General features: G+C 44.4%; 1 protein-coding gene across 4 annotated transcripts; it reads left to right on the plus strand.

The window, feature by feature from the left end:
* Positions 1 to 612: 612 nt before the first annotated feature.
* On the plus strand, positions 613 to 13,926 carry LOC137299589 (zinc transporter ZIP3-like). Of its 4 annotated transcripts, XR_010957930.1 has the most exons (5): positions 1,238 to 1,560; positions 1,686 to 1,777; positions 2,900 to 3,306; positions 7,384 to 10,146; positions 10,245 to 13,926. XR_010957930.1 is itself a non-coding variant. In XM_067968441.1 (4 exons), the coding sequence occupies exons 3-4, from the start codon at positions 3,100 to 3,102 to the stop codon at positions 8,122 to 8,124; spliced, it is 948 nt and encodes a 315-aa protein (XP_067824542.1). In that variant the 5' UTR covers positions 613 to 689; positions 1,686 to 1,777; positions 2,900 to 3,099; the 3' UTR covers positions 8,125 to 13,926. The 4 variants fall into 4 exon arrangements, 3 of the variants coding, with proteins under 3 accessions (XP_067824542.1, XP_067824543.1, XP_067824541.1); XM_067968441.1 differs by lacking the exon at positions 1,238 to 1,560 and adding an exon at positions 613 to 689 and having other exon boundaries at positions 7,384 to 13,926; XM_067968442.1 differs by having other exon boundaries at positions 1,237 to 1,560; positions 3,030 to 3,306; positions 7,384 to 13,926.
* The last annotated feature ends 8,399 nt before the right edge of the window (positions 13,927 to 22,325 follow it).

Below are 22,325 nucleotides of genomic sequence, written 5' to 3' on the forward strand. Positions count from 1 at the left end.
GCTCTCCAGCCAATGGAAACAGCCTCTCAGCATCTACCCTGTCAAGCCCTCCTAAGAATTTTATACATTTTAATGAGATCACCTTTCACTCTTCTAAACTCCAGAGAATATAGGCCCATTCTACTCAATCTTTCCTCATAAGACAACCCTCTCATCCCAGAAATCAATCTAGTGTCTATTTATCAATTGAGTCAAAAATGCCAACCATGAAGAGCAGCTTAAAGGGGATACCCCGCCCTCCCCCAAGCATTGCCCACATGGGTGATGTTAGTAAACTTTCTCTGCCATAAGGGGCAAAGAGATTCAGCCCGGAACTATTCCACAGGCGGAAACATTTCAATGTTACCAGCCGCTTAGTAACGTAGGTAAAAATTACGAAACGAGCAGCGTTACAATTAATTATTTCGCAACTGCGTCCTTAATCATTCTTGTTTTTAAAGTTCGCATTTAAATAAATACAAAACTGAAATCTTCCGACATTAATTAATTGGTTTAATAAATGGGGACTATGAGGCGCGGGGGCGTGTTTTTCAGGGCACACCGCTGTGGGCGGGCGCATTTAAGATTGACAAGGGAACTGACCAATCATATTCTAGATTCGTCCTTCCGGTAGCATCGGATGCCCAATCAGAGCGGTCGAGTGCATTTCCGGTGCTGTCAGCTGGAGGAGAGGCCGAGGGGGCAGATCAGTGAGAGCGGGGCTGAGGGAAGGGGCTGCCTGAGGGCAAGAGGCAGTGAGGCTGAGGGAAGGGGCTGCCTGAGGGCAAGAGGCAGTGAGGCTGAGGGAAGGGCTGCCTGGGGGCAAGAGGCAGTGAGGCTGAGGGAAGGGGCTGCCTGAGGGCAAGAGGCAGTGAGGCTGAGGGAAGGGGCTGCCTGAGGGCAAGAGGCAGTGAGGCTGAGGGAAGGGGCTGCCTGAGGGCAAGAGGCAGTGAGGCTGAGGGAAGGGGCTGCCTGAAGGCAAGAGGCAGTGAGGCTGAGGGAAGGGGCTGCCTGGGGGCAAGAGGCAGTGAGGCTGAGGAAAGGGGCTGCCTGAGGGCAAGAGGCTGAGGGAAGGGGCTGCCTGAGGGCAAGAGGCTGAGGGAAGGGGCTGCCTGAGGGCAAGAGGCAGTGAGGCAGAGGGAAGGGGCTCCCTGAGGGCAAGAGGCACTGAGGTGGGAGTGGGACTGAGGGAAGGGGTAGTGAACTAGGAGTGAGGGTGAGGGAAGGGGCTCCGTGGGTGCAAGAGGCAGTGAGGTGGGAGTGGGATTGAGGGAAGGGGCTCCCTGAGTGCAAGAGGTGCTGAGGTGGGAGTGGGACTGAGGGAAGGGGCTCCCTGAGTGCAAGAGGCACTGAGGTGGGAGTGGGACTGAGGGAAGGGGCTCCCTGAGTGCAAGAGACAGTGAGCTGGGAGTGGGGGGCTCCCCAAGTGTAAAAGGTATTGAATGGGTTGGGGGCTCTTTAGTTGAATTCACTGGGGACATTGGATACAAGGGCTGCTAGAGTGTGAATGGCAGTGAGTGGGTTGGGGAATGGGGGCTTCCTGAGTGTAAGTTATTGAAGGACATTTTGGGGAAGTGACAGGTACCTCAGATAAGTATTAGAACTATCTGTTTCCTGTGGTATTGCTGTATCTGAATGATGTGATAAGCTGGTCTTTACATTTTATTTTTTTAAAAACATTTTTTCATTTTCTTTCACTTCTGAAGGTGGTGACGCATGCTGGGATTTCAATCCATGACCATTATCTGACTTCCAGGACTTTGTCCAAGTGGCTGTAATTTGTGTGTGATCCTAGATAGTAAGTATTGGCAGGCTGTTTGACTGTGGGGGCATCACAGTGTTCACATGCACACATCCCAGGAGGAGTCATTGAATAGCATTTAGCAGCTGAAACCCTAGCAGTTTGTTTCCTGCTCTGTAGCCTGGAGTATTGAGACCAGGAATCAAACCTGGGATCTTTCTAAACTGTTCTGCACTGGACAATGCATTTACTTACGTATCCATTAGGGAGATCCCTATAATTATTTTTCAAAAAAAATCCTCATAGATTTGTCACGGAGATTTTGGGTAAATCATATTGTTAAACTTGATACTTAGTTTTAGTGTAAAATAGCTACAGCAATTAACAAAGGGTTGAATGCTACAACATAACTTTTATGTACACTTTAAAACTGAGCATTGTAGTTATTTCAACAATCCTGGTAATCTTTTTTAATGGCTGGTGACAATACAGTGCACCTGGTCTTGTAAAGGGAAAGAAATCTCACAGGGTTTCCATTTCTGTCCACTATCCAGCAACTCTGGCTGGAAGTCCGCTGACCACAGGATCTGTGCCCTCCACAACGGAATGCTTACGACTTAGATGTGTGCTCGGGTAAAATTGCCACTTTGACGAGGTACTGAAGGGCAGACAGCACTAGAGGAATTATATCTCACTTTGAGTCACCATCATCCAGAAAAGGGGGGGTGGGGGGAAAGGGAAGAGAAAACTTGGGGTGGGGGTCCAATTCATATCTCATTGGAGTTTATTGTGAATATGTTTCAGTCCATGCTGTTAAAGTGATTAATTCATACTATGCAGACTGGACATGCTGTTTGGTTCTTTTTCACTTTTTGTAGGGTGTGTTTTCTTTTTTCATTCCTCTCTATTGCAACCTCACCCATTAAGATATACTTTTCATCTCCAATTTAATTATTGCATGCAATAGATGTGACTAAAATACGATGTCATCCCAGTACGCCACCCTCCTCTTCCTCCCCCCCACCCCCCTCCCATATACCCATCAGGCCCTGCACAAGGAGTGAAAAGTCAGTACCTGATGTGTTAAACAAAAGTTTCTTGTTACCTCACCAGCATAAGTTTAAAAATCGTAGTGAAGCAAAGAAAATTATTTTGTCACGATTTTGTGTGTCTCCCCAGTTACAATGAAATTGGAGGCATTCATGGGCCATCTGAGAGGGGGTTTAAAAGGACTGTTCTGCCCTTTTGAGGAAAGAAAAGATGGCGGAGGACAGAAGTTGAAGGAGTAATTGAATCTACTTTTTTAAAGTCGAGTGCCGTCATCTGCGTCTCTGAAGCCACCTTCCCGAAGGCAGAGACCTCATCACTCGGACTCGAAGATGAATATTGTGGTAACCAAGCTCCTCTGCATGGCTGGGGTTTTCATCCTGATGATGGTGGGCTCCCTGTTGCCCGTTCGGATAATCCAAGCAGATTATGAGAAGGCGCACAAGTCCAAGAAGGTGCTCTCGCTTTGCAGTTCGTTTGGTGGTGGAATATTTCTGGCTACCTGCTTTAATGCTTTGTTGCCAATTGTCAGAGAAAAGGTGAGGACTGTTCCCCTGTTGTCATTGATGGAGAGAGCAATACTGTGGGAGGGGAGACGGGAGAGAAACATTTATGAAGTGTTGGACAGGATAATTTTCAAACCAGCATTCATTGATTAAAGCTTAAGGAATCCTGCAAGTAACTTGGTTAAACCTGCTGTGACATTATGGTTCACCTGTGAAACTGAGGGAGTCTATAGTACAATGATTGGACTGGTGCCTTGTTCATGTCTTGAATACTGTCTCAGAGAAACAAAACCCCATTTTCTTTGCACATGTTTGATGTTCCCCTCGAATGAGTTTGGTGGTATGAGATCCCCATTTGAACCTTAACAGATGAGCAATGAATGCACTGCTTTGTTTGGAAGCTTTGGGATGATGTTTCATAGTACAGGATTACTGTGCTGTTAACTTTTCATTCTCTTAAACCCAGGATCATGTTATACACTTCTGAGCCCAATATGGGCTTTAATTTATACTTTCTACTTCCTGAACTCCATTCTTGCAGATGCAAAGCAATCTTAAAAATGCTGTATTTCAGCACCCTCCCTCCAGAAACATGCAGGTTCCACAACAGCTACTTCATTGGTTTCTCATCCTTGTTTTCAAATCCCTCCATGGCCTCACCCCTCCCGATCTCTGGAATCTCCTCTAGCCCTACAAACTTCCGAGATCTCTGCGCTCCTCCAATTCTTGCCTCTTGCGCATCCCCGATTTTAATCGCTCCACCATTGGCAGCCCTGCTGTCTAGGCTGTAAGCTCTGGAATTCCCTCCCTATACCCGTGTGTGTGTGTGTCTGTGTGTGTGTGTGTGTGTCTGTGTCTCTCTCTCTCTCTTCTCCCCCCCCCCCCCCCCCCCCCCCCCACTTTAAGACACTCCTTAAAACTTACCTCTTTGACCAAACTTTTGGTCACCTGTCCTAATATCTCCTTATGTGGCTTGATGTCAAATTTTGTTTGATCGCTTCTGTAAAGGCACTATATAAATGTAAGTTGTTGCTGTTTGTCCATCAAACAAAGCTGTGGTTCTCATCTACAACTTGAACTCAAGTAAATCCACAGACCAATTGCACCTAGCCTTAAAGGGCACACAGCTACATGCTGTTTTATATGAAATAATTTTTCCTGCCGGTGTCAAATTTTGTTTCATAAAGCTCCTGTGAAGCGCCTTGGGATGTTTTACTGCGTTGAAGGCGCTGTATAAATACAAGTTGTTGTTATAAAATAACACATCCTCTGGCCGTGAGCAGTGTTATTCGTTAGCTGCTGATGAGTTTTGGAACTGTTAACAGGCATTGTGTTTGTACAGACGCAGGAAGTTGGTCAGGCATTTGGCAGGAAAATTAATTGAAGAATGTAAATAGTGATCTGTTTATTCTGTTTTTGAACTCTGGGAACAGCCAGATGGACTGAAACAGTCTTTTCCAGTCCTGGACATTTCTACATTTCCTGTGCTTTGAAGGTGCCTTCTGTTAAAGGGAAGCTCTGGGCACTTGGCGACAGATCTAAATGAGGCGAGGTTGTGACTCGAGTTGGGGGATGTCAGTGCTTGGAGTACAGAACACTGTATATTTTGCAAAGTATGCATCGAGCACTTCCGAGTAAATACAGTATAGTTAGGGACATAGGAACAGGAGTAGGCCATTCAGCCCCTCGTGCCTGCTCCATTTGATAAGATCATGGCTGATCTGTGATCTAACTCCATATACCTGCCTTAGGGCAAACCTCCGTCGGTAGCGTTGTGACAATGTGCTTTAATCTCAAAAAGCACATGCTAATGTGCTATTTTCTACTTCCCTATCTCTGTGGTTTCTCTGAGTGAGGCTGACATTGGGGTATCCGTCCAAAACACCAATACAGTCTAAAGACCACTTCTTTACCCAGAGAGTGATAAGAATGTGGAACTCGCTACCACAAGGAATGGTTGAGGCGAATGGCATAGATCCATTTAAGGCAGCATTTCCCAAACTACTTTGGCTCCCACCCCACAGTAGTGAAGGCGAGCACTCTCGCCACCCCCCCTATAAACGTAAACATTAGATATTTGTTGATAACTTACAAATCATAAAACAAAGTTCAATAAATCACAATTATAAAAATGAAACCTACTGTTTTCCTAATGGTACAGGCTCCCACCCTACAGGTCTTTATTGTAAAGCAGCGTTTTCCAAACTGTGGGGCACGCACCCCACCCCCACCTCCCCCCCACCACCCCCGGCACGAAGAGGTCGGAAAAATAAAATATTTTGAGAAAAAGCGATGTTGAGGTTTGTCCCAAAGTGAACACTTTCGCCGTGCTCCGTGCAGCCATTTGGGACACAGCCTTAGATTGAGACAGTCCACTCACCTGACCGGGGAAGTCCCACGAAATGGCCATGAGGTCACACCGGCAAATGACCAGTGGGCTGTGTGTGTGGGAGACAGAGTGCCCGTTGGTCAACTTCTTTACCCAAAGAGTGGGAAGAATGTGGAACTCGCTACCACAAGGAGTACTTGAGGCAAACAGCACAGATGCATTTAAGGGGAAGCTAGATAAGCGCACAAAGGAGAAAAGAATAGAAGGATACGCTGATAGGGTTAGATGGAGAGGTGGGAGGAGGCTCATGTGGAGCATAAACGTCAGCATAGACCAGCTGGGCCGAATGGCCTGCTTCTGTGCTGTAGACTCTTCGTAAGAGCATTGTGGATTTGCAGCAGTTTAGAACCGATTTGAGAATATGTAAACTCTATTTTCCTTCCTTCTCCCCCACCCCCCCCGCCTGAGGAGAAGAAAACTTGCATCCCTTAGGATGGAGCTGGATTGAAAGCCAGGCTGCAGAAGTGAAATAGCGATGTTCTAAGTCACAGCACCAACTAGTCTCTAGTCTCCCAAAACGTATTCCCTTTGAAATAAAGTAGGCAGAATGCAGCTCTGAAGGGGGTGCAGATCTTGTATTGACTTCATCTTCTATAATTGTACATTTCATCACTCTGGGCCATTGGAAGGGAAGCTCTGTTACCAGAGGAAAACACCAGTGTGATTTATGCCACACCTGTTATTCACAGAGGCATGATGTAACTTGCCTTGAATAGCTAACAAAACATTTGGGATCTGTTACAGTGTGTCCTCACTTAATCATCCTGTCTTCCCCAGGACACCAAAAGAATCTGACACAAAACATGGCAACTAGTACAACCAAAATACTCAGTACCCATTGCAGTTATGGGTGGGCTGAAAAGGGCATTTTGAATACTTGGCGGACGGGATTCCTCAAACCACCCCCCCCCCCCCCCCCCCAATCCAGTTTTCAATTCGCTGACTCTTACTAGGGTACAGTTAACTTGCGCTAACTACCAGAGAGGTTGGAATGTGGAACCTGTTACCACATGGAGCAGTTGAGTCATTGATGCATTTAAGGGGAAGCTGGATAGGTACATGAGGGAGAAAGGAATGGAAGGTTATGCTGATGGGGATAGATGAAGAGGGGAGGTAGGAGGCTCATGTGGAGCATAAAAGCTGGCATTGACCAATTGGGACGAATAGCCTGTTTCTGTGCTGTAAATTCTATGTAAAAACACAGGCGAGGAAATAAAATAGGTTTTTTTGTAAAAAAAATTGAAAATAAGAAAAAAAAGTGCCCAGAGGGTGCCCCCGAGTCTGATGCGCTTTTCGGCCTGGGATCACTAGCTAGTGACCAGGACCCAGGACCCTGCCTAACTTGTTTTTTTCCTTCTTTGTGGTCTAGGGCCACTGGAGCAAACTATATCAGACTAACTGTCACTCCAGCTGACATCAACTAGTTAAGCAAAGGCTAGGTGTCGAACCTGGGACTCTCCCTGGCTCAATTATATTCTCTTTACCAAGTAACTCACCAAGGGAGCCTCAGATGCCTCTTTTTTAAAACATAGAAGTAAAAGAAACTCCAACTAGGTATTTTTCTAGGTTTTAAATAAAAAGTCACCATAAATATTAGCCACTGGGTCAAATGAACTATCAAACATTTTGGCGTTTCTTGTAGACTGGAGTACTCTTGTATATTCTGTTAGCTGCTCGATTTTTAAAACCTTGTCCTACAGACTGTTAACTTCCTGTTGCAGGTTCAAGAGGTTCTTAAAATCGGAAACATATCGACTGACTATCCGCTGGGTGAGACGACAATGATGGTGGGATTCTTCCTGACTATCTTTGTCGAGCAGTTGATCCTGACGTTCCGAAAGGAGAAGCCGTCTTTCATTGACTTGGAGACGTTCAACGCCGGCTCGGAGGGCGGTAGCGATTCAGAGTACGAGAGCCCCTTCATTTCACCGGGTCGAGGCGAAGGCAACTTGTACGGCCGCAGCTCCCGCTCGCACAGCCATTCCTTGAACATGGCGGAGGTTTCCCGCTCCAGCCCCTTGCGCCTGCTGAGCCTGGTGTTCGCCCTGTCCGCCCACTCTGTCTTCGAGGGCCTGGCTCTGGGCCTGCAGGAGAAAGGGGCGAAGGTCATCAACCTGTTCATCGGGGTGGCGGTCCACGAGATGCTGGCGGCTGTGGCCCTGGGGGTGAGCATGGCGAAAGGAGCCCTGCCGATGAAAGATGCGCTGAAGCTGGCCCTGATGGTCAGCGCGATGATACCGGCCGGGATCGGCATCGGGATGGGCATCCAGAGTGCCGACAGCCTCGGCAGTCACATCGCGTCGGTCCTGCTGCAAGGCTTTGCCGCCGGGACCTTCCTGTTTGTTACGTTCTTCGAAATTCTGGTGAAGGAGTTCGAAGACAAGCACGACCGCCTACTGAAAGTACTTTCTCTGATCCTGGGCTACGGACTGCTGGCAGGGCTCGTCTTTCTAAAGTGGTAACGTTTTGCCTTGGTTCAGCTTGCACTACTACTAAGGCATATGCCCAGGTTAGACGGAGTGTTCCTTTTTCTCTTGGGACCCAGTTTTGATATTTTCTAACCTATCGTTACGTCTATGGGTAATAGTTCAATAGCCAATGTTGCTGTAAATATCTAACTGGATTGACATTTGATGCAAGTATACTGTACAGTGTTGTCACTGGGCTTACTTAGTGTATTGAATGCCATAAGCAAAAGGGGTTATAAAAAAAACACCATACTTAAGCCAATGCTCTATAATAATGTGCCAGTATATCTTGTGTGGCAGTCTGAATTCATCCAAAATTGCTTCCATCTGTATCTCAGCCTAGTGTTAAACAACTCAAACTAGTTTCTCTGGAAAGGCAACATCACTGCTGGGTGTTTTCACAGTTCAGTTGGGGATTTCATATGCCCACCATTACACTTTACTTAAATCCTAGTGACGACACTACTGAATATGTCTAGGTGTGTTTACTATACAAGGTTTAAATTATTGCCAGGGTTTTTAAAGCTTGTGCATTGAATTCCTTTCGGACTGCTGTAGCATTTCTGCACAAAATCTATTTATAAACATTTAGCAAATTGCTCCAAGGTTGTTATTTTTTTTGATAGAATAGAATCTTGTGGTACATGTTTCTCTAATTCTACTTAATACTAAAGGAGAGTGCTAGTGTCGAAATCAAAATAATCTACAAGAATTATTCATTTTCCCCATTCTGCTGTTGATCACACAGCAGGAAGGTCCCGTGTTCTATCCCCACGTGGTGTTGTGTTAACAGATCTCAGCCAGGCTGGTGGTGCAGCTGTTACAATTGGCCTCACTGCCCCTGTAATAGGGAGGGGCAAATCTGTCACGGTTCCAACTACCGATCCCCGTCGCCTGTTAGAAAATACGTCCATTTGTTGAAGTCGGGCGAGGACAGGATTGGATCCGACTGAGATTTTTTTCCCCCCCCAGCCGTGGTTAATAGCCTGCTGACACTCGTCGTCTAAGCCTCGCGTGCGAAGAGTAGCTGTCTAGACGAGGTACTAGATTGTTGGCATCTGTGAAATTGTGCCGTGGCATCAGGATGGAGAAATATTGGATGGGGAGACAGAGAGAATAACTTTCCACTTTATTCTGGCCAATATTTGAACATTGTTTCTTGTTTAAACAGCCAGTGTCAATGACCTCATTGAGGAATGGGAGGAGACACTGGCCCCAGCAGTGTGAATTAAATTAACTTGCATCCCCTAGGTTAATGTACTTTTTGTTAATTCAGCTCCCATTATGTTGAACATTGATGTAGTAGTCATTAACTTTGCAGTGCATCGCCTTCAATTCTGCTTGTTAATGTAGCTCGTTCTTGCTGTTGGGCTCCTTAACTCTGTGCTGTGTTAACTATTCTTCCTCTTTGGTGGCAGTCAGGCCAAATACAGGCCAAGTGCCGCAGGGTTGGAGAGGGGGAAAAATCAGCACAGGTTCTTGCTTTCCCCCTGACTCACTAGTGACCCCTGCTGGAAAGTGTACGTGTGCACGTCAGGTGAGGACAGAATTTAACTCGGCTGTGCTGTGATGCCACACAACTCCCACCGCCACGGAGAGCTAGTATACCAACACTGTGTAGGTGCACAAACAAAGGACGGCCACTTGAGAATGAGGTACCGGAGGACATCCTGTGCCTGTGAAAGCATGCACCAAGGGTTGGTGCTTTAGGAGAGAAAAATGGCAAAATAAAGTGCTGTTGATTGCTTGAAACTTTTTTATTAAAAGGGTCCTGCTGGTGATTTTTGCTTTCTAGACAGTAGGAGCTGTGCAGGAAATAGTCCACTCAGATGTGGCAGGAATTCCGTGCATGCTTTGAAAACCTCCGTAAGGACACTGTTTCCTGTGGATGGGATTGGCAGAAGATATTTGGAGTGTAATTGCCCTCTTGGGCAAAAAACTGTTGCCCGGGTAAACCTCGCCACGGTGCACGGGAGCAGTTTGTTGTCTGTAAATTCCTGAGCGATCTCGTCTTCGGTAAGTGATTTAGAAATGAGTCCATTTCCTCCAACACCGAGCCTGGGAAACTTTCATCCTGATGTTTGTTTTTATTTCCTCTGTTTTCTCCCCTGAAGGCACCGCCTCTTGCTGGGGTACAGTCCCACAGGCCTTGTCAACTTGTACCCTCACTCAAGTGACCTTTGTACCCATGAGAGCCTGGATAGTGTGTGTCGATAGGCTATTCGCCCATGGAGGACCTCCCGTACTCACTCGAGGAAGAGAATGCTTTTGTAAAATTATATACCGCTTGCAAGCACCTGAGTATCTCCTATGTAAATATGAGGCTCTTTGACATATAAGGTGCCTGGAACTATATTACTGTAAATATAATTGCACTTTGTTCAATAGTATTTTTTCGTACATGTTTTACACCCTATGAGAGCAAATGATGGAAAACTAGTCACATTTTAAGTAGAGTGCACTGACTGAAGTAGTATTAGGTGGAAGTGTAGAGCAACAAGTCACTTCATTAGTAATGCTTACTGAATCGATTAGTTAAGAGATACTGAATTTTTTTAATTGCTGCAGAAATGTTAACATATCCTTCAAACAATATTAAAATATATTCGCAAGATGGTCTTGCAGTTCAAAGTAATTTGTATATAAAGCACTTTGAGACATTTGAGAGACTTGATAAAAGTGTGTGTAAATGCAAGGTCTTTTATTTGCATTACCATCAGGGAACACTTACTGTAAACTGATTTTGAAAGGTTTACAATGTGAATCTCAGAGCATCTCCATGCCTAACAAAGAACTGCTATATGGGTTATTTATTTGTGTTGAGTTCTGTTCTCTAATGGAGCTGTGTGAAACTGGTATTTATTAGATATGCTATTTTTCTGGCTCGTGCTCTTGTAAGTTGTACTTAAGTTCAGGTGCACTTTATGTGCTGTATGTTGACGGTCACTCTGCTTTGTGTCGACTCTGCTGGTAGCCTGTATACCTTCAGTCTGCTTTTCTTTAAAGTTTCGGATCCCAATGTGGACTGGAATTGCAACTGTTCAGTTGGTGGGGGAGGGGAAAGGAGGAGGGAGATTCATTGATGTTTCATTGCAGCCTCGTAACTAGAAGAGAGGTACTGAGTATGCCAACACGCAACCACTAATAGTGGGTGTAGATTGAGTCTGATAGCTTTCCTGATCATTTAATGGGTGTACGAAAGGCATTAAAGTGGTTCTGATCAGTATAGACAAGGATTGTCCTGAGTTCGATCCCCAGACCTTGCTGATTTGAGTCAGTGTCCCTGAGCTCGGGTAGGGAAAATCAAAAATGCACCCAGCTGCTAATTGTAGTCCAGTGATCCATGCTGCTAACTGCACACCTGTGACGACAGGTATGCGCATAGCTGTGATGCCAGCATTTGCTGTTTAGGTTCACACTTGAATAGTGATTTTGGTGATGCACTGGAAGGCAGCTGACATCTGTGCAACCGTATCCCAGCATGTATCAGCGACTTCAGAAAAGGACAGGAGAAATGTGTTTTTTTTTAAAGCATGCTGCTAGTCCAGGAATTTTAACACGCTCAGCATCAGTACGCAGCCAAAACCACTTCACACAGGCACTAAACATGGAGTATAAATCAGCTATGAAGGCCCACACTCCCTCTGAAGTGGAGAGGCAGCCTCCCTCCACTCCCTTCCAGTGTCAGATTGAATCCTGACTCTGCATTTACATGATAACTGCAGTCTCAGTACAAACCACTTCACATCTTCAACATATTTGTAGTGTAAATACACCCAAGTACACTAGTCTTTTTAATGGCAGGGGACTCCTTCCTTATGACCATCATTCTGCCTGTGCACTAAGTGCTGTTTGCAGAACTCCAGAGCATAAACACCAATGGATCGTTCTTGATAGGTTTTAAAGTGTGTTGCTTTTTATGCCAACAGTTCTGACATCTCAGTGGAGTGATACAATTATAAGTCATTTCTGATCTGTTAATCTGGATCCTAACCTTTGCATTTATACTTTTAAGCTATTTTTGTTCTTTGTGCACCACCCTTGGCTGGGAGGGCTGCCGTGGGGAAATTGGTAAACACTAAACTACATTCTGTTATTTTAAAAACGTTTAAGGACTTTGCACTAAATTTCTGTGCACACTCTTTTAACAAACACATTAATGGGTGCACTAAAATGAGCATACAGAGAAATTTCAAACCCCTGAGCTCTTCAAATTAACTTTTCTTTCGGTAATTTTGGCCTCATGTTTCTATGATTATATTAAAAGTTTGTTTGAGTGTTTTGTTTATTTGTGGTTTTTTTTTGTTCTTTCCCTCCACCCTCACAGCCTTAGCATTCACGTGAGAGCAGCACAAAAAGCAATCAATGCCATGCACTAGCTCAGCACCTGATGACCTTCTAATGGGGAGAGTCATGCACCAGGCCTGCCTGTCATTTGTACTCTCCTCATGTCATTGAGAGTTGCATCCGGTCCCACCCAGGCTGCCAGATGGCAGTGCTACATAGAAGGCACATTCCTTCCCAGGTAGTGTTGTCACTGGGCTTGCTTTGATGCCAATAATCTACAATTAAACGTTGTGCCAATACATTTCTTGTGTGATATTCTTAATTGATCTCCTCATTTTGCTGCTGGCGTTACTAACATCAGTGACTGACCTGCAACCACCCTTGTTTAGTGTTAAGTATCACTGAAACTGGGTTCTCCAGCCATTGCCCAGGTTGAAAGGACAAAATCTATAATTTCACATTTGAAATGGACAAAGTATGAAAATTTCATGCACCTGTTATTACACATTACTGATATTCTCGTGACTGGGAAGCCTGACACTTTCCAATTTGTCCAACTAGAATTCTCTCTCCAGCTGACAAAATATGGCATTGATCTAATGTCTATGGCCCCATTTTCTAGATGGAAGGAGCTATGTGGAGGTATTTTGTGTGAAGCCAAATTAAGAGACAAGATTATAAACTAAAGGCGACACACAGACTAAACATTAACTCAAACAGAAGCTGCTTCACCTTTAGAGAATAAGACTCTATTACAGTGAACACTCAGCAGAAAGGAGGTAGAGACTTTTGTAATTTAGAGTGTGAACAGTATGGTTTTGGGGCAGGAAAGAGGTGGGGAAAATGGCCAGTCCAAGTCCCTAAAGAGAATCTACAATTGGTTCTCATTCAACTTGAGAGCCACGTGTGGACCTCCATAGATGTCTTTCTCTGTGGACCTTCAGTTCCTGGCCAGTGTCTGTGGGATTTGTTGGAGTAGAGAGGAGTGCAGAGAGAGAGAAACTTTTAAGAAAAAAATAAAAATGTAGTTTCACAATAAATCTCTGCGTGGCCCTTGATTAAGTCACTACTTAGGATTGTGACTCTCAACAAACCAGTGTACACCTGATCCAAGAGATGGGGCAAACTTTGAAGGATTGGGAAGTTTTTTTTAATTTCATGGCAAATGATCCTTAGTTTCTTTTTATTAAGTGCTTGGGCAGCTGGCTTAGGGTGGCATGGAAAGTGTTGAGAATTGTGTCACCTTTTTTGGGATAAAGCTGCCATTATGGGATTCTTGACTGTCGGATCAGGAATTTTTCCAAAAACAGGCGCTCGGCAGAGCTTGCAAATGGGGCTGAACAGATCGATTGATGCAGCAGACCTTCTGTATGATAAAGCATGCTCCTCTCTGTGTACTGTACTCTGAATGTGTTAGGTTACATTATATATTTTGTAGAAATACTAACTTTTTAAAATCAAGAACCGTGGAGTATGTTGCAAATAATTAAAAAAATATATATAATTCCAGATATTATTGTATGTTCATGTTTTCAAATTTGTTTTAATTCTTTTATGTGTTTAGCTGAGCTTCCACTAGGGCTCCAAAACACATCTGGTATTCGAATCTTCTCTTTGGTATGAAAATAATGCATCAGTGACCTTTTTTTCCTTTCAGTTTTTTCACCTTCATCTCCTGAATCCAGTGGTTGGGGGGCGGGGGTACATTTCCACAGGTGCTGGCCTCACTCCTCTGATCCCTTGTTGATTCTCTTGTGAGCTTAGATAGTGAGTATCGGCCAGCTATTCAACCGTGTCATCCATCACAGTCAAGGTCTATTCTTGTCCTCACCTGATGGCAGGATAGATACAGCTGTGGAGGACTATTCCCCCCCCCCCCCCCAAATGTTGGCTTATCCATCCATAAAAGAGTCTGCACTTTCCTGTGGAGGTCACTGGATATTGGACAGAGGTGGGGATTCTAGTTTTTTTTTGTCCCCTTGCTAGGTACGGGAGCTGAGGCCAACTGTGATTTTCCAAGTTGCACCAGCTGAGTTCAACTAACTCATCACATACCAAGAGATCGATCAGTACTGCACCCGAGCACAAAATCTAGGCTGACACTCGAGTATCTGGAGTGAGACTTGAACCACAACCTTCTGACTCCGAGGCAAGCGAGCTTACCCACTGAGCCGTGGCTGACATACAGTTAAAACATTCATTTTTAAAAACTTTTTCCTAATGGCCAGCAATAACGCTTATTGATAATTATGTGAATAAAAGTGGTGTGGACGTAAGCTGAGGATTCGTAATTTGCAGCCACCTGGGTCACAATGATGTCATTTATCAAAGCCAAAAAAAATTATGTACTCTGTAATTTAACATTTTACGTGCTTCTTCAGAACTAAAAATGCACAATTACAGTTCATTTTTTTTTTATTAACTGCTGAGCTGCCCCCCGATTGAATTGTTTTGAAGTGACATGCGGCCTCCGATTAAATCATGGGGATGCAAGAGTTGCCAGCTGTAATTAGTAGTTGCAGATATTAATTGCCGTGTTTGAGAAAGGACAAGTCATTCTGCTCCAGGTCAGCCATAGGTATCTCCAGGGAAGATATTCTCTTCTTACCCCCAACTGCACCATAATATTTGATGACGCGGTTCCTAACCGCGAATTGCTTATAATTGTACACGTGGTAGTGCCACAGGAACTTTAGGTGGTGAGCTTTGCGCACTCCCTCCTGCTGAGTTCTCGGGCTCACTCCTGTCGCACAGAGTAAATGTCAAGCGAAGGTCTGGCTCTTTCACCGCAAGGAGCGTGGTAAAACCAGAAGGGGTAATCGCCCTGTTACTGAAGCCACCTGATGCAATGGAACAATAGGATATTCTAAGCAATGGACTCCGCTAAAAATAAATGTTGGCTCTGCAATTACACCGTAGTGCACGAGTGCTAAATAAGTTCTTCTGAAATTTCCCCATCCACTATTTCAGCAGAGATGCAAAGTAGTACTAACCTGGAGTTTTCAGGAATTAAAGTTTAATCTCCTGCTGTGAGCAACTCAGCAGAAAAATCCTAGGGGCATTAAAGAAATTGCGAGGTTTTTGTTCTCTCTTTTTTGGGAACATTTTTGTTTATTAGTTATAAAAATATTGGAGATGGGGGGGTGGGGGAAGGCTGTTTGGATGATTCTTGACTGTCAGTCAATCAGGTAACGAAGAATCTGTTCGCTGGGAATTCGGTGCAGCGTGAGGATGGACATGGGTGACCAATGGTGGGAGCTTGACGGGGCAGTTGGAGGCAGAAGGTCATGTGATGAAACCTCCCCAGGATACATCCAACCAGAATTGGCAACCCTACTCAAGTGGGTTAACGCCTCCACTAAATAATGGTGAGAAGAATTTCAGATGAAAATGCTAAACAGTTGTACACCACTATCCCGAAATGTAATTTTAATATTTATTGGTCTCAAAAGAAAAAAAAGTAGCAGATTATTAATATGAAAGCTAATTGTCACCTGTGTCCGCTCCATAACTTTTAACGCCTTGGTCCCTCTGATAGCACCAGCTGTGACTCCATTGTTAAAAGAAATAGCAGTGACAACAAGTGACAACCCTGTGACAACAAGTGATACCTAAGGAGTGTGAGAGAAGTGTAGCACACTTGCTACACTTGCTACAGCAAGTGTAGCAAGTGTGCTACACTTGCTGTTGTGTGGCCAGAGCAGAGGGCCAGATTTATCCTGCTGAAGCTTGGTCCAACATCCGAGGCCCAACACATTTCTACTCACTCCTGTCAAAAGACTCCTCAGCAGCCAGTGAGAGCGCAGTCATTGAGATTTATGCATTTTCCTGGCTTTACAAATGTTTTCAGCTTAACACATTCTGAAAAGCACAAACTGATCTTCAGACGGAGAAAATACATATTCTGCACTCTCATCATCATCATCCTCCATGTAGGTGAAGGGCCAAGCCTGTAGTGACCAGATGACCAGATGTGGTAGTCAAGAAGTGATGGTTAAGGGACACCAAGCTTGGCTTTTAAAAGCCTCTGTAGGAGGAAGGGAAGATCGTAGGAGTGAGGAGTTCCACAATTTGGAAGTTCTGGAACGGGTTATTATAGGAGGTTTTTTATTTGCTCTTAGAATATGGGCAACACCCTTGAACTGCTGCAGTCCTTGTGGTGGTGCTCTCGTGAGGGAAATCCAGGATTTTGACCCAATGACAATGAAGGAACAGTGATATATTTCCAAGTCAGGATAACGTGTGACTTGGGGTGACAGTGTTCCCATGACGTTGCTGCTCTTGTTCTCGGTGGCCGAATTCGCAGGACTGGAAGGTGCCATTGAAGTAAGCTTGGAGAGTTGCTGCAGTCCATCCTGCAGATGGTTTGTATTACAGCCACAGTACACCAGAAGTGGACATTGAGTTCAGTGGCAGAGTTGCTGATCAAGCAGAATATTTTGTCTTGGATGGTGTTAAGCTTATGTGTTAATGCAGCTACATTCACCCAGGCAAGTGGCGAGTATTCCATCACGCTCCAGACTTTACCCTTGGAACAGGTGTCGAGGCTTTGGGGGGGTGTTGAAACATGGATTAGGAGAAGAAACAGTGTGAAGACCGATTTGGTGGCTATTCGACCCTATGTCGGACAAGTCGAGACATGTCCTTGCCTAGCAATTGACTTCCTATTGTGTAGGTCCAAATGGTATCACTCGAGACCACATCTAATCTTGTTAACTGTTAAAATACCTTAGGTGCCTTTGAACTTGCTACTTGGTGAAAGACAATCAGAGCCATCAAGTCAAAGGGAAGTGGACAAAGACACAGTGATCTGTATAAGATCAAGCCCCAGAAAAATATACATAAGATAATTAGCTTTGAACTTGCTACTTGATGAACAACAAACTGAGACAGCCAGTCTAGGAAACAAAGATCAATCAAATACAGGAAAGTCACACTTCAACCAGACAGGACACAATAATCTGTGTGCAATGAAGCTTTGATGGGAGAAATGTCATATATGGTTCGAGTGAACAAAAACACAGCGATCTTTGTGGGGAAATGCCCACATCAAAGCCAGTTGTCTTTTAAGTGGTGTTTGAATGACAGACAGAGACACTCAGTTTATGTGTATTAGATGGGTTTCATTGGGTGTGTCCAGAGTATGTGGAAGGGGTAGCATAAAGGAACCATGCTTTGGCTGCCAGTGGTGTAGAATACTGGAGTTGCTGTCTCTACCGTACTGTATCCAGAGGTAGGCTGGAATTAAAGAACGCATATCTATGTTTCTACCCTGTTGAAAATGCTTTTAATAAAGGATAGATTTTCTTTTAATTAGAAGAAGTCTACCGTATTCTGCTTACTACAAGTATTCATTAACGTAGAAGACTACCGCATTCGTTAACGGGGTATCGTCAGGAGGTGGGCCACTTGTGGCAGAGCACCCAACCCCTCTGCTGGTCATTGGTGATGCCCTAGATGTTGATGGCAGGGGACTCAGCAATGGTGATGCTGTTGAAGGTCAGGGGTGGGGTGGAGGGGGGGCGTTTTCTTCTTGCAGACAGTCATTGCCTGGCACTTAGATGGCATCAATGTTAAATGCTACTTGTTGGCCCAAGCCTGGATGTTGTCCATCTCCTGCTCCAGGCTGCTTCATTGTCCTAGGAGTTATCAATGGAGCTGAACACAAGAAGTATAAACAGATAGAGGGAATGTCATTAATGAAGCAGCTGAAGATGTTTGGACCGAGGATATTTCCCTGAGGAATTACAGCATCGATGTCCTGGTACTGCGCTGATTGGCATCCGATAACCATGAAATTCCTGTGTGTCAGCCACTGGAGGGTTTTACTATTGACCTCTGTTTTGCTAGGGCTCCTTGGTGCCACACTCTGCCAAACGCTACCTTGATGTCAAAAAAAGAAAGACTCATATTTATACAACACCTCTCATGACCTCAGGACATCCCAAAGTACTTTACAGCCAATGAAGTACTTTTAAAGTGTAGTCACTGTTGTAATGTAGGAAAGACGGCAGCCAATTTGCACACAGGAAGGTCCCACAAACAGAAATGAGATAATGACCAGATAATCTGTTTGTGATGTTGGTTGAGGGATAAATATTGGGCAGGACACCAGGGATAACTCCCCACTTCTTCGAAATAGTGCCATGGGAACTTTTACATCCACCAGATGGGGCTTTGTCCAAAAGACAACACGACTGACAGTGCAGCACTCCCTCAGCACTGCACTGAAGTGTCAGCCTAGATTATGTGCTCAAGTCTCTGGAGTGGGACCGTCTGACTCAGAGGTGAGCGTGCTACCCACTGAGACACAGCCATCAAGGGCAATTATCTCACTTCTCTTGTATCTACGTCATGTCCACGTCTAGATTAAGACTGTGACGAGGTCTGGAGATGTGGTTCTGACAGAACCCATATCAGCAAGTAGGCTATTAGTGAGTAGGTGTCACTATTGATGATTACTTCCATCATTTGCTGCTGACCGGGAAGAGGCTGTTAGGCTGGGTTCGATTTGTCCTGCTTTTTGTGGATTGAACGTACCTGGGCAATATTCCACAATGTTGGACTGACATCAGTATGATAGCTGCACTGGAATAGCTTGGGTGAGAGGACAACAAATTCAGGTGTGCATATCTCCAGCTAGCATGTTGTTAAGACCCGTGGCCTTCTCAGTATCCAGTGCATTAAGCCACATGGGGAATGAACCAAATTGGCTGGATATTGGCATTTGTGATGGTGGGGACCTCAGGAGGAGGCCAAGTATGATCATCCACTTGACACTTTTGGCTGAAGATGCTTGTAAAAGCTTTAGCTTTGCCTTTTGGCACTCGCGTGCTGGGCTTTGCCATGGTTGAGATTGGGGATGTTCGTGGAGCCTCCTCTTCCCATTAGTTATTGTCTTGAGTCTTGATTTCAATACAGTGAGGATACCAGGAGGAGGAGGAGGAGCGTGCAGGTTGATTTACTTAGAATATAGAGAGGGGTAGAGAGGTCTCACATGCACTTAGTTTTTTCACAAGTGCATGTTTAACATGACTCCTTCCCTTATCGCATTATCATCACCATGAGCTATCCAACGTGCTATACCCAGTCTATCTAGCCCTGACGTTGTCCCTTTAACTACCTTGTCAACTGGTGCTTTAAAAGATTACTTTAATTTCTAATGACATTGAGCCCTGATCCACAGTCCTTAATTAAACACAGAACACAAACTGCAACTGAAATTGAAACTAATCCTGTGTTGTATGTGCCCTCTTCACAAAAAAGATAGCACCTGAACTAATATCTATTACCTTACGCGTACTCCATCTAGGTCAGAAGTATGGGGCTAATGTAATTGCCACGTCAAAGACTTTCATCTTAATTCCTCTGTAGTGCTCATGGAAATAGTCTCTCTCTCTCTCTCTCTCTCTCTCTCCCCACCTTCCCACCCTTCCCTCTGCTGCCTGAAGCAAGCTAATATTCATCGGCTTCCTTTGAAATTCAATCCTCAAATGCCTAAGCTGAGAAACGAAACCTGTTGTGAATATCTGTCCATTTCCCTTTCTCAGTTTCCACTGGATCTCACTATTTCAGCCTCATAAGACATTGGGGAGTGTGTGGAGTTTTAAAAATATTATATTAAAGGAAAGTCCCCCTTTATATCTTTCTCACTGCACTGAGCTCCAACTGCAATGTGCTGCTCTGTCTTTGACTTCCACGTTGAAAGATTAGTGATAATTATGCTAACTAAATCTACAAGTTTATCAATTGATATAATCAGCAATAAATTGTCTATGCCTCTCAGCCCAGGGAATGACATTTGGCAGGGAGAGAACTTTATCAAAAGTTTGGTCACTATAAAAAGAAAACCATGGCTTGTTTTGCAGGGAGCTCAAGGGTTCTTTACCAAATAAAGATCCCATGGCACTATTTTGAAGAAGAGCAGGGGAGTTCTTCCTGGTGTCCTGGCCAATATTTATCCCTCAACCAACACCTGAATAAACAGATTATCTGGTCATTATCACATTACTGTTTGTGGGAGCTTGCTGTGCACAAATTGGCTGCCCCGTTTCCTACATTACAATAGCAGTGACTACACTTCAAAAATAATTTGTTGGCTGTAAAACACTTTGGGATATCCTGAAGTCATGAAAGGCGCTATATAAATGCAAATCTTTCTTCTTGAAGCATAAGGTCGTGCAGTTTAAATGTCACTTTCATTCCTGTATTGAAAGTCAAGACAACCTATGATACTGCTAGTAAAACTATCTGCAGCCTGTTTACCTATTTTCTTGAGATTTTTTAATTACTTGTTCTTTGTAACACAAGTGACATTCAAAACCCTGCTGACTGCACAGACGGCAGCCACAAGACTGATCCCCACCCTCAGAGGGTTGAGTTTTGAGAAGGACTGGAGAAGCTTGGTATTTTTAAGTCTCGATAGGAGGGACCGAGAGCTATGTAGGATAGTTAGCAATATTGAAAAAGTAAATCCATAGCACTGTTTCAAGTTAAATCACGACTGCGCGACAAGGGCACACACATTCAAACTAACAAAATGCAAATTTCGGAGGGATGTCTGTAAATTCTTCACATAAAGAGTGATCAACAGATGGAAAGGTAGGATAGTGGAGGCAAAAATATTGGAGTCATTTAAGAATAAGTTGAATGCTGTAATGGGTGGGACTGTAGGTTTCTAGACGGTAGTTTGTGGATATATAGGCTAGGATGAACCAAGTGTCTATCAAGCTATCTATCAGCTTGCAAGTGTCAACTTGGCTCAGTTAATTATACTCGCCTCTGAGTCAGAAGATTATGGGCTCTAAGTTCCACTCCAGGATCTTGAACATATAATCTGGACTGATATTCCAGTGAAGTGTTGAGGGAATGCTGCATTGTTGGAGGTGCTGTCTTTTGGATCAGATGTTAAACTGAGGCCATGTCTCCCTGTTCAAGTGGATGTAAAAGATCCCATGACTCTATTTGAAGAAGAGCAGAGAGTTCTCCTGGTGTCCTGGCCAATACCTACACCTCAACCTGCACCATCAAAAATGGATCATTTATCTTGTTTGCTATTTATAGGATCTTGTTGTACACAAATTCACTGCCACATTTGCCTACTTAACAACAGGCTACACTGCAAAAGAAATTCATCACTTTGGAATGCCCGAAGAATGTGGAAGGTGCTATATAAATGCAAGATCTTTCCATTCTATCTTGTGATCTTGGTATTTTGTTGCCCTAGGGTGGTTGGGGAAGGGGGAAGGGCTTAGTAGAGAATCTTTCCAAGTTTTCTTCCAGCTATATACTTTGTGCCACTTCATTCACGTTCTCTGCCTGTCAAACACTGTTAGCGAACAGTGCTCATGCTCTGCCTCTCGTTGTACCCCTTTATTTTTCCTTTGGACTGTCTTGCCTTGAGAAGACTGCTCTACTTCCACCAATCTCCTTCCAGCTCGGGGAGCTGGGTTCAAAACCAATCCAGACTGATTGGCTGAAAGTCTCTTGTCTGTAATAGTTGTAAATGAAATAAGTTTGACTGTCTTAATTAAGTTTGTAATAGGTACAAATCCCCAGTTTAATAACCACACATTTTAGCACTGACAGTCAAGTTTAATCCAATCGGGTAACAAAGGGTCTGTTCGTTTTCTGATTGGCCGTGGGAAGGCTTTGCACCCGGAGCATGGACCAATGGTGGGAGTGTGGGGGGGCGGGGTAGTCCGAGGCCTCCAGGAATATACCCAACCAGAGTTAGCAACCCTAATTCCCATACAAATATGCACGAGCTCCCTTGTATTAAATCCAGTCGGAAAATATAGCTCAGTGTGTTTAGGGATAAAGACTGTATTGTTAACACCTCTGAAAAACAAAGAAAAACACGTTTTAGCTGTTATTTTGCTGTTAACGGTGGTATTAATGATGGAGGC

The sequence above is a fragment of the Heptranchias perlo genome, chromosome 29 (genome assembly GCF_035084215.1).
Source record: "Heptranchias perlo isolate sHepPer1 chromosome 29, sHepPer1.hap1, whole genome shotgun sequence".
Taxonomy (NCBI): domain Eukaryota; kingdom Metazoa; phylum Chordata; class Chondrichthyes; order Hexanchiformes; family Hexanchidae; genus Heptranchias; species Heptranchias perlo.